Source organism: Pinus tabuliformis, chromosome 9, assembly GCF_031772625.1.
Source record: "Pinus tabuliformis cultivar Carrire ecotype Pingquan chromosome 9, CPIR1, whole genome shotgun sequence".
Lineage (NCBI taxonomy): Eukaryota > Viridiplantae > Streptophyta > Pinopsida > Pinales > Pinaceae > Pinus > Pinus tabuliformis.
The window spans coordinates 1,404,552,629-1,404,569,617 of record NC_142307.1 but is presented as its reverse complement, the minus strand read 5'-3'; the positions used below and the strand labels follow the sequence as shown (position 1 = coordinate 1,404,569,617).

The 16,989-nt window shown below is 34.3% G+C and overlaps 1 protein-coding gene across 2 annotated transcripts; it reads left to right on the top strand.

Annotated features, from left to right (window-relative positions):
• Positions 1–6,843: 6,843 nt before the first annotated feature.
• On the top strand, positions 6,844–9,290 carry LOC149153808 (uncharacterized protein C24B11.05-like). Of its 2 annotated transcripts, none has more exons than XM_089439325.1 (8): positions 6,844–6,998; positions 7,139–7,204; positions 7,331–7,428; positions 7,590–7,633; positions 7,956–8,043; positions 8,258–8,482; positions 8,555–8,620; positions 8,952–9,290. In XM_089439325.1, exons 1-8 carry the CDS (start codon positions 6,950–6,952, stop codon positions 9,132–9,134), a joined length of 819 nt encoding a protein of 272 aa, XP_089295451.1. In that variant the 5' UTR covers positions 6,844–6,949; the 3' UTR covers positions 9,135–9,290. The 2 variants fall into 2 exon arrangements, with proteins under 2 accessions (XP_089295451.1, XP_089295452.1); XM_089439326.1 differs by having other exon boundaries at positions 6,847–6,998; positions 7,596–7,633; positions 8,952–9,285.
• Positions 9,291–16,989: the final 7,699 nt, after the last annotated feature.

The window sequence follows — 16,989 nt, the reverse complement described above, 5'->3', positions numbered from 1 at the left end:
TTTTGGCTGGGCTGAGAGTAAGATTTCCCCCTTCCATATTAATCTACAAGAAAAAGTCAATTCTTAATCGCTCCCCTTTAAGCATCACCATGTGACAACTTCATTGTTGGGAGGATTTAGGTTGTTTGATTGTGACTAATAACTGTTGTTTAAAATTGCAGAAACTGGGCTATGAGGTTGATGCAGGTGAATATCACAGGTATAATTCTATTTTTCTTGTGTTGTGAACGATTGTTTCTGTCACATTTTTCCTTTCCTACAATGGGAGAAAAAAAAAATATCAATATCGAGTGTTATGAGAAACCTTAAATATTTTTATTTCAAAAGAATAGAAATATTTTTCAAGTTTTGTATTTACTTTTGCATGGCATCCATGCTTAAACAGTATTAAGGCATAGTGAGGAGATTCACCTATGTTTCTCCCATGAGATAATTAAAATTTATATTCCCAAGTGGATAGGCTTTCTTGGCATTTTATATAGAAAAAAAAAAATTATACATGTGTATTTTTCTTAATGTCTAGATTTGTGCATGGCAAGTTGCCATATGCAGTCATTGAACCATACCCTACACCGAGGAGCATTTTGATGAGAATACCTCAAATGAAATTGGTATGTATTTAGTACTGAGTTGCATTAATTCAATTTTTAGGTCAACTTCAATAGAACGTAAAGCCTTACAAGCACAAACACAATTCTATAAGGTTGCTTCGCCTGTGGATAGTTGAAATAGATAATGAAAAATACAATGGTTGGCATTATTTCTCTGAAATGAAATGAAATCAATCCAACCATAGTTGTTGTTCAACTTATGTGCAGGTATTCACAAATTTAGATAAGTCTCATGCGTATAAATTCCTAAAGAGACTAGGGTTGGAGGACTGTTTTGAGGATGTCATATGTTTTGAGAGCCTTAATATGGCTTGTCCTTTTAATCAGAAAATTGATGAGTGAAAACCCTATACTTCTCATGTTTTTATCAAGCCCTCAATTGAAGCCATGAAGCGTGCAATCACATTTGCAAATGTAGATCCACAAAGAACAGTAAGTTTCCAGCACTTGTCTTCAATTTGTTTAGCTACTTTTACAGTGATCCTTATTCCAACTCTTCTGCAGCTCTCCTTTGGTGACAATGTCTGAAACATAGTAGGAGCAAAAGTAGCAGGGCTCAATACAATCTTGGTAAGCCCTCAAATGACCCCAGAAATTACCTAGTATATGTCCTAATTTTATCAAATTTCAAGAAATTTTGTAATTCTTTTTGACTTACTGGGAAATGTTTAAGATGTAATTTATTCATTACATAAAAATAGGTAGAGAGAGAGTTGTGCATTATAAATCATGAAATTTGTCTTCGTAGTTTTGGCCCCTGTACTACAAAACTACGGTTAGTAGTCAAATTTGTTTTTAAATAGAAGAGAAGTTAAAAATTACTTAAAAGCCTATATTATCATTCTTGTTGGCTTGATATCCATCGGTTTGTTACTTAATTTGGTATGTTGTTTGGAACGTTTGGCAGCTATATAAAAAGTGAGGAAGATGATTATTCCTTGGAGAGTATTCATAATGTGAGGGAGGTGATTCCTGAAATTTGGAAGGAGACAACCAAATGCACAGGGCACGATAATTTTGGGTTTTCAATTGTAGACGTGAATTCCATTGAAGCAACTCCTATTGTGGCTTAAGTAGCCAAGCATTCTGATAACCATTTTGTACCAAAAAAACACACACACAATGGAAATGATAAGATCTTCATATATAAATAATCTTGTAGAGTTTCTTAATTTCTGCATGATATTTGTAAATGCAAAAAATGAATAGAAGTTATTGAAAAAGAAAGGTCTAGTTTTCCAATCATTGTCTCATGAGAAAATTTGTGTTGTATTTCTGTCTTCATAATCGATGTACAACTCCAAGTTATTGATTTTCTAATTTTAAGACAAATTAACTATCTTTTGGGTATTCAGAGAAGTAAATAGTTGCTCATTTTTTTCTTGAAAAAGTTACAAAACTACTTTCTTCACGTGCTTTCTCAAGCATATTTCTTCTAATTGCTTGATTTGTAAATTGTTGTGGATATTTCATTGGACAGTTCATCACAATAAATCTACTAAAATATATTAGAGAAATTGAAATCTATACCATGAGGGTTTATCTCTCTTTAGATTTTTATATCTATTAATCACGGGTACGCAAATTATAATTATGTAGAAAATAGAGAATAGTGAAATAGAAACTCACAAACCACAATTGACACAAAATATATCCTAAGAAACCCTTTTGAGAGAAAGCCAAACAGGGAGGTGTAGCCACTATACTATTTTTCTTTTAATAGAAAATAGATGCAAGTACAAAAAATTAAGGCATGTGGCTCGTGGCTACTACAATGTAAAAATCCTCTCTTTGTGCTATTTCTCTATATCTCTTGGCTACTTTTCTCCTATGGAACAAAATTCACTCAAATAGAATGAAACCCCTTTTCCTCTTAGTGACCCAACTACAATGCAACCTAATAGCCTACTAGTGGTTAAGTTTCACTCCTTCAAATCTTAACTAAAACTGCAATATGGACTCTTCTAGAGTCTCCTTCACCATGATCATGTGGTTAGCCCATTTTCCATGAATAATGGGGGTTGATATGGCATCCTCTTGAATTATGGTGGTCAAAACAGGAAGGTCATTTTTCCAGTGGCCTAACTTTTGCATACAAGCTTTAATTGAGGTGACTCATGTGTTGTTGGAAATTTCTTTGTGTGAATAACAACAAGAAAATGTGTTTCACTTAAGGAACAAAGTTTTAGCACAAAAAAATTCCATTTAATGCCTCAATATGCTCCCAAAAGGTTTTAGACCACAATTTTCCAAACTGAGTCCCATTGGTAAAAATGGTTCTTTGAGATGATTCCTCCACTTTTTCCACTTTGATAACATCAAGATAAATGACACACAATATAATGATCCAACCTGGATCACACCTCCCCATTTTGGATGTTTTTGGTACCAAAACGCTTCTATTGAATGAGGTGAGGAAAATTTTCCTCCACCTTCTCTCCAATGTACCATTTAGCCTTATTTGGAAGTTGTCCTTTTAACTCAATCTTCCAAGGGTCAAGTTGCCCTTGTCTTCTAGTTTTGTACCTCTTTTGTAAAACTATATCTTATGTCAACTCTACTTGAGCATTTGCTGCCAAATCTTCTATAGAAGGTAGGAGTTGTTCCTCTTCCTAATCAAACGTGGAAGGCTCATAGAGTTTCAAATTCTCTACATTCACCACTAAGTAAATCCATGTGTATGGGGGTATAATAAGTCTATAGCCATTATCTCCAACCTTTTTTAATATCTCAAGTGATCATATCACAAAGCCTTGATTTTCTAACCAGGACCTTGTAGCCTCTTCTTGTTCAGCTATAACCATACTTTGTCTCCCACCTTAAATGACATCCATTTGGTGTGGTTTCCATTGATAAAATGCAGTAAGAGAAAGAATAATCCTTATAATGTTTTTGTCAGTAACTAGTGTACAAGTTTCATTATAATCAACACTTTCTTGTTGATATAAATCTTTTGCCACTAACTGGGATTTTTCAATATGTACATCTGAAGTAAATTTGTTCTTATATATCCATTTACAACCAATTAAATTATATCTAGTAGGAAGAGGAACAATAATCCATCTCTTGTTCCTCATTAATGAGTTATACTCTACATCCATTTTTTTTTCCCATTCAAGTTTGTCCTTAACTTGAGTATAAGTGGAAGGATTAGTTGTATTCAAAACTTTAGTCGTAAGAACAAATTCATATCTAGTTCAATGAATATTAAAAGGAGAACAATCTCAAGTCTATGGATTCAAGAGTTTTCTGGGCCCAAACAAGCAAAGGTGTAGTGGTAGGAACCACTCTATTATCTTTGAAACATTTGAGATGATCACTTGAAGAGATAGGTGAACTAGGATCAAGATTATGCATAGAGCTAGAAGAAGGGTTAACCGAGATGGGAGTAACATGAGATGAAGGAAATTTCAAGGTAACATGAGGTGTAAAAGGCTTAGGGGAAGGAGAAATTTTAGTAAATTGGACATCTCGCCTAATGATGACACATTAGGTAGATGGATTTTATGGGCTTCAAAATGATCACTGTCAAGATATCTTTTAGTGGTTAAATGTCGCCAAAAAGTGATTTTTTAGAATAATATTTTGTGATTGGTGAATATTTTTATATTTTTCAAATATCTCATAGTTTGTCATATTTCAAAACACTATTACAATTTTAGGCATAAATATCCACACAATATATCTCATAATGAATCATATTCGCCTATATTCAAAAAGAAAAAAATAAAGAATCACATTCACTTTTTTTTAAAGGGGAAAGAGAAACTCAGAATCACATTCACATATTTTCAAGCAAAAAGGACAAATTTTCACCATAAATATTTTTCAAGTCCATAGTATTGGGTGGCATGTGGTATTCTTCCATCATTTTTTATGTGATGAATCCTATTTAAAGGTTAAACCATACATTTTGGGTGGCACATAGTATTTGTTGTGATGAATCTTAATTAAAGGTTTAAACATACATAGTTTTAAAGCCTATGATATTCATCTATTTTACTCATCATACAAAGGCATGAAATTATTTTCCATGCAAATAAAATTAGAATAAAAAAACATTTGTTAAATTTGAAATGAAAAATAATTTAAATTTTCTCAATTGAAGGGGGAGGAAAATTTTCATATATATTTGACTTATCACCATGTTTATGGATTTTTTCTTTTATTATCCATTCTAACAATTAAAAGAAAAATGAATGTTTACAAATTTGATTATACAATGTCAATTTAAAAAATAAAATTGTTATAATGCATAAACAGTGTTATTTTCGTGCAGTTCATGTATACATGTATAATCTATTTATTAGTTATAACTTCATAGTCGACATGGAGGATCAAACACTAATTGGAATAAGTTATCTCACCCTTTTTTGTTTTGAATATCTCATAGTTTTCCATTATATTCGACCAGTTCAACATGTAGATCAATATCCATTTGTTGAGGCCGTAGTCTAACGGGGCCACACTTTCGCTAGAAACAATGGAAATTCCGGCAGGATTTTGAGAAACCCCACAAAAATCTTCAGAAATTCAAGTTACAGTTGTCAAGATTTAATATTTTGGGTGTCGCGGGGTTATTGATGGAGTTGAATCCATTTCCACCATCAAAAAAATGATTCAAACAATCTCAAGATTAGATTTCTTAAAGTTTTTCTTACCAAATTCCAACGCGAATTTCGTTGTCCGAGTGAAATTGTGAACTCGATAGACAACGCCTTTGTTGAGGCATTTGAGGAGCAAGAAAGTCATAGGACATATTGTTATACAGTAATTTGTCGCACTCCCTGTCACATACCCTAAGTTGTCGAAATTTGCCCAAAATGTCGCAAAGTGACAAAAGATATTAGTTTACTCACTATGAAATACATACAAAAACATCCCTGATGAAAAGAAGAAAAACTACCATGAGTCAATTATGGAGAATTTTGCCTGAAACCTTAGTTTTTAGGATCAGTGCGCCTTGCACTATTGTTGGCCTGTGCTGATAGCTTGTTGCAGCGTATTGACCTAGCATTGTCAGCGTGACTTTTGATGTGAAAACTCGCGTTGAACCTCTTCTAGTAGTGTTTCCTAAAGTGGAAGAGAAGCTTCGCCTTCTAGAATCTTCGAGAACAACGAACTGGATGTTGTTGGGTAGAGATATGGTCGAGCTCTCCCATTTTGAATCCTTGATCCTACCTTTAGGGATTTTCCCCTTGAGATGTGGACCTTCCTCCCTCTTTTGTGGGTCCCTAACTCCCTCTCCCATCCTATAAATCAAGTCCCTTCGATCCCCAAATGGTTGATCATTTCTTTCCTGCATTCCTATATTGAAATTATGCCCAAATGTTTCTCATCTAACTAAAGAGGAGTGCTTGAATGGTCTTGGCTTGGACTTGGAAATGCACTGCAAAGGAGGTCTCCAACATCAAGGCAATGGTTGTATGCTTCCCTTTTTTATTCATTAATATATACATCTAGTGTTTACTTTCCATAAATGTCTAAATATTTATTAATTTAGCATGATGCTCCTTGATCTTTTATGTAGTTTATTCATTCATATCCATTTAGCATGATGCTCCTTGATATTTATTCATTTAGCATGATGCTCCTTGAATACTGTCCACCAACCATGTTTAACGAATCTCATAAAGCTAGAGATGATAAGATTCTCTATCATGTTATCATGTGTCCCATTCTTAGTAATAGTCTTTTGACATTATTTTTGCAAGTAACTTCTGGTAGAAATTTTGGAAAATTTGAGTTATAATTGTCAAATTCTAAGATTTTAGACCAAAGTTTTTGATGGCGCTGAATTCATTTCCAATATGAGATTTTTGGAAAAAAATAATAACCAAATCTTACATAAAATGTCAAATTTTGACCTCAATAGAGAATGTAAATTTTCACCTCTAAAAACAACGTCTAAATAAACATAGATATCAAATTAAAAAGTGGCTAAATGTCAGCAAAAAAGGTGGAGTAACACAAAAAGAAATGTGATGCCAAGTTCCCAATGGGAGGAAACTAGTCAGCACCCATCTTTAATAATTGGGAAACTAGTCAGCACCCATCTTTAATATATTATGATGATGTTGCACCATATTAATATAAAAACCAACAAAACTGCGTATGATGTAAGCTTCTTAATCCCAATTGTTGGGACACCTTCATTTCACGTGAATCTGGTTGCAGGATTCCACGTCGATTCCTTCACCGCGTAGCCTCCGACCAACCATGCCTGCAACTTGAATTCTCTATATATATATATATATATATAACTTCTTTGCATATTCAATGTGGTTTTCGTAGTCTCTGCAAATATCCATTGCCTCTGTAATTGCGAATTCTGTGATATGAATATGATGGAACAATCAACAACTCAATTCGATTGTCTGCTCTTCGGTACTTTTGGCATGAATTCAGAAGAAATCGTGGATTCTGTTTCAATTTGAACTTTTCGCATATCTTTAATTGCATTTATCATGAACATTTTGCCAGAAATTCCAAAGTTATTTTGACGCTCTGTTTTATTTTTGTCACAGATTTGGATGATACTCTGTATCCTTCCAGTACAGGCATTGCCACAGCCTGCCGCAAGAATATTGATGGTGTGCTATGAATTATGTCCCGTATTAAGTTTTACATACAGATTATTTTTTCCTTCCTCTATTAGAATTCAATTAGTTTTTTTCTCCCTGGGTGTTGTTTCATGGATTTGATTAATGTTGTTGCAGAGTTTCTTGCACAAGTTTTCGGATTCAGCAGAGAAATTGTTTCCAGCCTCCGTACAGAATTTTATAAAACCAATGGGAGCACTCTGGCTGGGCTGAGAGTAAGATTTCCCGCCTTCCATATTCAATCTGCAAGAAAAAATCAATTCTTATTCACTTGCCTTTAAGCATCACCATGTGACAACTTCATAGAGCAGAACAGAGGTATCATTGCTTGGAGGATTTAGGCTGTTTGACTGTGACTAATAACTGTTGTTTAAAGTTGCAGAAACTGGGTTATGAGGTTGATGCAGATGAATATCACAGGTGCAATTCTATTTTGTTTGTGCTGTGAATGATTGTTTCTGTCACATTTTTCCTTTCCTACAATGGGAGCAAAAAAGAAAATCAATATAGGGTGCTGTGAGAGACCTATTTCAGAAAAATAGAAATAGGTTTTCAGCTTTTGTATTTAATTTTCCAGGAAATTTATGCTTAAATTGTATCACTAAGCATAACGGCTTAGTGAGGAGATTCACCTCTATTTCTCCCATGAGATAATTGAAATCTATCTGGCTAGGTGCATATGCTTTATTGGCATTTTATCAAAAGGAAAATCTTATACATGTGTAATTTTCATAATTTCTAGATTTGTGCATGGGAACTTGCCATATGAAGTCATTGAACCAGACCCTGCACTGAGAAGCGTTTTGATGAGCATGCCTCAAAGGAAATTGGTAAGTATTTGGTAATGAGTTGCATAAATTCAATTTTTAGGTCAACTTCAATAGAACATAAAGCCTTACAAGCACAAACACAACTCTATAAGGTTGCTTCCCCTGTGGATAGTTGAAAGAGATCATGAAAAATACAATAGTTAGCATTATTTTTCTAAGAATAAAATGAAATGAATGCAACCATAACTATTGTTTGGACATATCTTATGTGCAGATATTCACAAATTCAGATAAGACTCATGCATGTAAAGTCCTAAAGAGACTAGGCTTGGAAGACTGTTTTGAGGATGTCATATGTTTTGAGAGCCTTAATATGGCTTATCCTTTTAATCAACAAACTGATGAATGCAAACCCAATACTTCTCCTGTTTTTATCAAGCCCTCAATTGAAGCCATGAAGCGTGCAGTCACAATTGCAAATGCAGATCCACAAAGAACAGTAAGTTTCCAGCGTTTGTCTTTAATTTGTTTACATATTTTTACAGTGATCCTTATTCCAACTCTTCTGCAGCTCTTCTTTGATGACAATGTCCGAAACATAGCAGGAGCAAAAGCAATAGGCCTTAATACAGTTCTGGTAAGCCCTCAAATGACCCTCAGAAATTACTAGTACATGTCATAATTTTATCAAATTGCAGGAAACTTTATAATTCTTTGTGACATAGTGGGAAAGGTTTAAGATGGAATTTATTCGTTACAGAAAAATAGTGGGGGAGAGAGAGTTCTGTGTTGTAAATTGTGAAATTTGTTTTAATAGTTTTGACTATTGGACTCGAAAACTCCTGTTCGTAGTCAAATTTCTTTTGAATCTGAGAGAAGTAAAAAGATTACTTGAAAGTCTAGATTATCATTCTTGGTGGCTTGATATTTATTGGTTTCTTACTTAATTTGGTATGTTGTTTGGAAAGGTGGGCAGCTCTGTAAAATCTGAGGAAGCTGATTATTCCCTAGAAAGTATTCATAATGTGAGGGAGGCAATTCCTGAAATTTGGAAGGAGACAACCAAATACATGGGCCATGATAGAGATGACAACTTTGACTTTTCCATTGTTAATGTGAATTCCATTGAAGAAACTCCTATTGAGGGTTAACTAGCCAAACATTCTGAAAAATTTTATCATTGAATGGAAAATGATAAAATATTCACATATAAATAAGCTTGTAGAGTTTGTTAATTTCTGCATTGCATTTGTAAGTGCAGAAAAATGAATAGATGTTATTAGAAAAAGAAAGGTTTGATTTCCCAATTATCGTTTCATGAACAAAATTGTGTTGTACTTTTCTGGTTACACTTGAGATTTTTTATTTTGATTTTTAACACAGATGAATTATATGTTTTGGATATAGTTTCACTTCTTTTTTTTTTTTAATTAAAAAAATGTAATTTTATGATTTATTTGAAAAATTTATAAAACTACATTATTCACATGTTTTCTCAATCATATCTTTTTAACTATTTGATCCATAAATTGTTATGGATGTTTTATTAGACAATTCCTCGCAACAAATCTACTAAAGTATATTAGAAACTTTGAAATCTACACTAAGAGAGTTTATCTCTCAGATTTTTGGATATGTTAATTATTGTTTAATGTGTATGCATGCAAATCTTAATTATGCAAAAAATAGAAAATAGCAAAATAAAAACTTACAAGCAACAATTGACACAAGATATATCTTAAGAAACCCTTTTTGCAAAAAGCCCAGCTAGAAGGTGAGGCCACTATGCTCTCTTTCTCTGAATAGAAAATTGATGTATGTACAAAGAAGTAAGTCATGTGGTTCATGGACTATTACAATACACAAATCTCTCTATGTGTTCTCTCCATATCCCTCTCAGCTACTCTTCTCCTATGGAACAAAATGCACTCGAAAAGAATGGAACCCCATTTCCTCCTAGTGGCCCGATTATAACACAGTGTAATAGCCTACTGGTGGCTAAATTTGATTCTTTCAACTCTTAACTAGAGTTACAATATGAACTCTTCTAGAGTCTTCTTCATCATGATCATGTGGCTAGCTCATTTTCCATGAATAATGAGAGCTGACATGGCAACCTTTCAAATTATGGCGGTTAAAACATGAAGGTCAACTTATGAGTGGTATAACTTTTGCATACGGACTTTGATTGAGGCAATTCTTGTATCAAAAACTCTCTGTCTTTCTTTCTTTTCCTTTAAAAAATCATGATTGTTATTTTATTATTTTAACTATTATTTTATTATTTTCCTTTGGAGACCCATTTTAAACTTCAAAATTCCCCCAATAGGAGAAAAATGCATGCTTTGTGTTGGTAGTTGTATGTTGACCTTATGAAATTACATAATAAAAGGGTATTAAGAAAAATACATGCCTCAAGTTGAAAATGCGCACTAAGTACATGACATTGCATGTTTGCATAGTAAATAGGAATATCCACACAATTTTAATAACAGATCCTTGCATGCACATAAAAGTGGATTCCATTGGCATGTTTTGTCTCCCTATGATGACCTAGACCCTAAATGGTTCTTCCTCAACCCGTATGAATGGTTTTCATAGGAAGATGAATGAAAATGGATGTTGATCCATTCTGTGGACTTGATGCTAGTATGGCATATCTTATAACAACCCTGAACCCATGTTTGAAAATAAAAATTTAATTTTTATACATGTGTGAAATCGCAAGTGACACCTTCCACAAGTTGATCCACTCAATTTGGGTCAAAATTGAGATTAGGGTGTGCATTTTACTCTAAGTCAATTTTTCTTTCAAATTTTCATGAAATCCCAAATCTAGGTGAATGAAAGCAACCTCTCATGTTCTTTAACTAAACTTTAAATGACATAGGTAAATTGAACATACATCTAAATTCATATTACAATTGATAAAACAATTTTAGAGTTACAATGAAGTTGAGGTGTGCATTTTAATATGGTCACTTAGTACAGATTTGACCTTCCAAATTAGACAGCAAACCTTGTCTTTTTAGTTGCAAAATTAACAATGTGAAAAGATATAATATGATAAACTACACCCCTAGAAACTTGCACAATGAAAGGCTGAGGTATAATACAACCTTGACTTACATTTTACAAATATGTTGTGCATTTCTAGCATTTTAATAGGCATCTCTTACCCATTTTTGCACAACATAGTATTTTATGACTAAAAATGAGAAATTTAGTATCTATTATTATGTAAAATCTCTTAAAAATCATTTACAATTTGAAACATTCATTTAATGAGTTTTGAGATGTGGACATGCATTTTAGTGTAGCCCAATGTGTCGTTTGGTTTTACAAGACAATTTTTAGCATTAATGCAAAATAAGTAGTTTTTTGTCTAAAAATGCCAATCTAAAGTTATATAAGGTCATATAGAGGTGTAAAATCACAAATTACAAATTCTACAATTTGAACCACTCAATTTGGATCAAAATTGAGACTAGGATATGCATTTTACTCTAAAAAAAAAATTGTTTTTAAATTTACATGAAGTCTAAAATCTAGGTGCACGAAAGCAACCTCTCATTTTATGCAATTGCACTTTAAATGACATAGATAAAGTTAACATATATCTAAATCCATCTTACAACTTATAAAACAAGTTTTGGACTTACAAGAAAGCTCGGACATGCATTTTAATTTAGTCACTTAGTATAGTTTCGACCTTCAAAATTACATGGTAAACTTCGCCTCTTTTGCACAACAACTCTGCTTAAAAATACAATTGAAAAATTAACAACATGAACATATATAATATGGTAAGCCACGCCCCCAACAACTTGCACAACTCAAATTTAAGCTATAAATTTTATAGATATTGCAGATTCCCTAAGTTCTAAACTCATGAGATAGAAGGATGTCTTAGAAACAAAGTATTCATAGTTTAGGCATTAATATGAAGACGTGTAAAACATCTCTTAAATATTGTAGATGTTTAACACTAAATATCACAACAAACATCACATATAAGACAAGTATGGGTCAAAATAGTATTGATCTTTCATTAATTCCTCATAATAGTAGGATCTTTACATGAAAAACATCACAATTACAATATTTATTACTAAACTGGGTAAATTGTAAGAAAAAATCTAGATATTTCTTCTCTTTGAAAATTTGTCGTAAGTTATCTCTGAAAAGTCTCTCCTTTCCCATCTCTCTATTTGAGGTAGAAACTTATTATATTTACTTTATGCATGCTTTACTTTGTTAGCGCCATTTGGTCAAATCAATTGATACTCAGAAGTATGCCTTTTTTTAGTCACCAGCTTCACACTATAGGGTGGCACAAAAGAAGCTTACAATGTGAATGAGTTCCAAAATTGGTAGTGCGCCAAATGGTATAATGGAAGATATGGGATGTGGTATAGATATGGACGATGCACTGCTAGGTGGGAAGAAAGTAGCAAAAGTGATGATTAATTTTTTATAATGTGTTTTGGAGCAAGAACTTGAGGTAGAGGATTAAATGGGGATGGGAGCAATCAATAGATTCAAGTATATGTTCACCATGAGATATCATGAGATTTTTGTGAGACAACTTCCACGATATGTATCCTATATTTGGCTAAAACACATCAACACCCATTTCTCCTAACCAATCTTACTTCAAGAAGTTGATATGGTGGTAGATTAACCAAGGACTTTTATAATTCTATGGAATAATGTAGCTTTTTACCTTGACCCAGTGAAGCTGATAACTATGGTTGGCATCACTCAGGATCGACCATCATGCAACTTGACTAGTCATATTGACTAACTTAGCACTTGAGATATACTTGTGTCAAAAAATAATCTTACTACATGGTGATAATTGTTTCGTGTATGCCTTAGATAATAGGATAAACAAATCTAGATCTAGCAGACTGTGAAACATATTGCTCATTTCCTATTACCACTTTACATTTCTTAGATTTTCCTATATTGTAAACCATCGCCCCTAGAGTGACCTCCAACTATCAATTCTTGAATTTGTTTCCTCATGCTTTAGGTTAACTGCACATTCTCACTTTTTGCATTCTATTTTTATATGAGCCACATAAATGCTACCACTTTGTATTGACATCAATGTACCATCGTATTTTATCTTATATATCAATACTTTGTTCTTATCTTATCTTATCTATCTATACTTTGTATCAAGTCTTGTCTTATCTACATATACTTTGTATTTTATTTTATATGTCTATACTTTGTATCGTTTTTATCCATCCATTCCTTTCCCTTTCCATCTCACATGAGCCAACCTGTTGCACCTTAACAAGCATAATTAAGATCCAAAGCACCAAACCTACCCATGAGATGAGTATTTTGCTAATGTGGCAATGTCAAGTGGTACCACATGTTGGATCACAATGGCAAGCCACGTGGTGTTGGTGGGTTATAACAAAGTGCCATGTGTCTCTAGTAGTTCATCAAATATGAATCAAAAGCTCATCTGATGTAGTTGAAAATCTGATGAACATCAAAGAAGCAAGAATTAAAAAATAACAAAATTTTGATAATTATTTTGTAATTTCCAATAGTATGATCAATTTTATCCATATGTCTGAAACTACCCACTGTATTTATGTAGAAATTCCTTGTAGATTCAAATTGCTTATGTAATATGCTAGAACAAAATACTTGAATCTACTCTACTCATCAACGAAAACAATTAATCGATCGAGAAATCACAACATAAATATGAGACAAAATTAAATCACATATGCTTAGAGAATTATCTAAGGGGAAAGCTTGTTGCACAAAACCCCTTCCTATCTATATATTGCATTAGATAAGAAAAATAAAAAAGAAATACAATGCTTGTTCAACCTAAACAATCTTTGCACAAGTATAATCTATCTCACTGCCTCACAAGCTGACTCTCGCCAATACTAAGTCAATTATGCTGCTTGCCAAGCTCATATTTCCTTTTGTTGTTTCCCAAGGAATTAGCCCCCTATTAATTAGAGAAATCCCCATCCTGAATTGTACAATCCCTATAGGCACTTCTTTGATTGCATGCACCACCTGTACAACTCGGAAAATTATACAAATGATAGTACACTTCCCTTGAACTCCAATCTCAACTGGGTAACTAGAATTTCATGCATGCATGATCCGAATGGAAATTCACCCATTGTGTTTTACCATGGCAGTGTAAATAAAGGCTATAAATAACTCACCCAGGGTAATGTAACTAAAAAATGATATAAATAACAAGCCTCCTTTTGTAAGAGGGTGGAGGGTCCAGCGTAATGTAGTTGCAACTGCCATTTTCTAATCTAATAAAAGTTAATTCCTAATTTATTTTTTGGTTAGGTTTAGTTTTTTATTTCCCTAGTGCGGAAATTACTCAAAGCTTGAAGTACCCCCAAGATCCGGATCATTGGTATCAGGGTAGATGATTCCTGCCCTGCTGAAGTATTTGTTAGAGTTTATGTTTTAGTGGGGTCTCTAAATTCCATTCTTAACCTACAGAACTATCTAAGAGATGGTAGTTTCGATCTATCAAATCTGAATGGTGTTTCTATGTGATCGTGTCGGGTCAGATCTAAGTTTGATTCTCGTTGCTTATTTATAGCCAGGACCGGAGTATCAACGAAAATTCATCCATTGTTGTCAGTTCTATGGATACATGGCTTCAATGGATTAGAAAATCACGGAGTGGATTGCAGCCTTTCATCATTAACATTCAAATTGACTGAATTCTATGATCTGGACTAGGGTGCAGTCAGTGTCCCTAATCTGAATCCTATACGAATTGTTGGATGATCTCCTCCATCTTCAGCCCACGTCCCACATAACCACGAAATTTTGTGTGTGGCTGCGGGATGTCGGCATTCTCCGAGGGCTCAAAGAGAAGGTCGAGTTCTTCTACTTCGTTGATTTCAATGTCCTCTGTGAAGTGAAAATCTAGGGAATACAACAACGCTTATGGAATCTGATGGAGACCTTCGATAATTATGATCATAAAGCATTGGGTATAGTGGATCCAGGTTCTTATGTTCAATGGCATTAGCCTGGTGCGGTTGATGAGCAGAGCCAGCCACACGCGATGGTTGCTTGCCTCTCATTCGAAAGCTTCGTTGAATTCGAATCTGGAGTGCTTTTTGCATCACACTACACCAATTATGCCAACATTATGAACAAGATGGTGAAATTTCCAGTTCGTTTGTCCCATATCTAAGTATGGACGCAACTATTTATTTTTGATCAAGCAGTGTACAAGACCAGCACCATTTGGTTTCACGACAACTGCCATAGAACGACCAAACCCTGCAATGTTATCTTGTCTCTGTCGATTATGGAATGGTCGAACCCTATCAAGTCTTGGGTTGATTTATCCAAGGTTTATCTTAGCATCCAAAGCATAGGAGGCAAGGTTCAGACACGAGATTAAACGTTGCAGATCCACTTTGTTGAATTCCTATTTCAGGGATTCTAGAAGCAAACAATGATGAGATTTGGAATACTACACTTCATCATACGAGAATATTGTGCCCACGATATTTGCAAGTGATCGGTCCACTGGGTAGCATGTCCCGTCTTGCATAACGATCCGGTTTGATTTCTTGGTATTCCGTTATATCTCCAAATTGAGTGGATAACTCCACAATAAGCAGAGCTCTCAAGTGAAGTATTGACAGTGCAACATTGGTGGAAAATAATCTGGAGTTTACTAAGAGAATAGATCGCACATGTAAATATGCCTCCTCCATCTCTACGCAGTGCTTGATTCAAGAACAATTGCAACAAATATTTGTTGCTCAAACCCCAAGTACCCTCCAAGATTCGATACAAAGTTGATGTCTCAAGAAATATATGTGTATCAAACAAGATCCATGTGGGTTGCCACCGGTTCTTGCTGCAAATGTTACATTTGTCTCTGTAGAATAAAAAAAAATGCACCCACACACTCGATGTTGGGGAATTTGTGAGATTGGTCTGGTGGAAAATACGGTGCAAATACACATTTATCGACTTCGATCCTGGTGCCAGGCCACATGTTCTAGGTCATTCATATACCATCCCCATTCCTCATCTCTGCAAAGTCTGCCATTTTTGAAGGCCCTTTGAACTCAGCTTGGTAATTTGATCTAGGGCCGAGGAGTTCACAGGATCATAGATCGGAAGATGATCGTTGTTTCATGCTAGTGATATGTTGTGTGAAAACCACTGCAACAGAGCATAAATCCAATCCATGATTTTCTCAACATCCTCCATGATTCATGCTTTAAAAAAAAATTGTGGAATATGCTGAAAATCATGAATTCACTTTTAATTATGTTGTCCGTGAAAATCGCATGGAGCCAAATCGAAGTCTATTTATTGATTTGTCGAATGGCCACACAACCCATTTTAATTTCTCTAGTCATGTCTTGTGCAAGGATATAAAGGATCCTAGTTCGACTCTAGGCTTAGCTCGTGGAACCCAAGAGTTATTCATTTTCCGGGTCTACCTCATCTCAACCTTCATTTGGATTTGGGAATGTGGGTTTTGGCATTGTAACTATTGTGGCATTGTGTTCATGACATTCACAATTTTTTTTATGGATGGCTTGCATTAAAGATTTGGGAAGCTTGATACGGAGTATGGAAGGCCTAATGGGTGTATGAAGCTTAAGTATTTGGAGAAAGTGTTTACAATATCTTATTTGAACGCGAGAATTTACAAAGTAAGCCACCATATCTCTACCAGATAGATCGAAAAGTGATCTTGGGGTTCATTACAGTGTATCTCTATCCTCGAACCCTCATTCATCATGGTTATGGGTCAACCACACAAAACCCTTTGCCAACGAAGTCCATTTGCTCGGCCACACACTGTCCACCTCACAATTGGTCCACCAACATTACAGGGTATCTCTATCTTTGGCTCTTCATTCATCATGGTTATGGGTCAACCACGCAAAACCCTTGCGAGTGAAATCCATTTTCTTGGCCACACACTGTCAATATCACAATTGGCTCACA

Excerpts from the sequence above, each read along its gene's own strand:
- LOC149153808 (XM_089439325.1), top strand. The coding sequence starts at position 6,950 with ATGAATATGATGGAACAATCAACAACTCAATTCGATTGTCTGCTCTTC. Across the intron at positions 6,999-7,138 it reads ATTCGATTGTCTGCTCTTCG|ATTTGGATGATACTCTGTAT; the intron begins GTACTTTTGGCA and ends TTTTTGTCACAG. Across the intron at positions 7,634-7,955 it reads GATGCAGATGAATATCACAG|ATTTGTGCATGGGAACTTGC; the intron begins GTGCAATTCTAT and ends CATAATTTCTAG.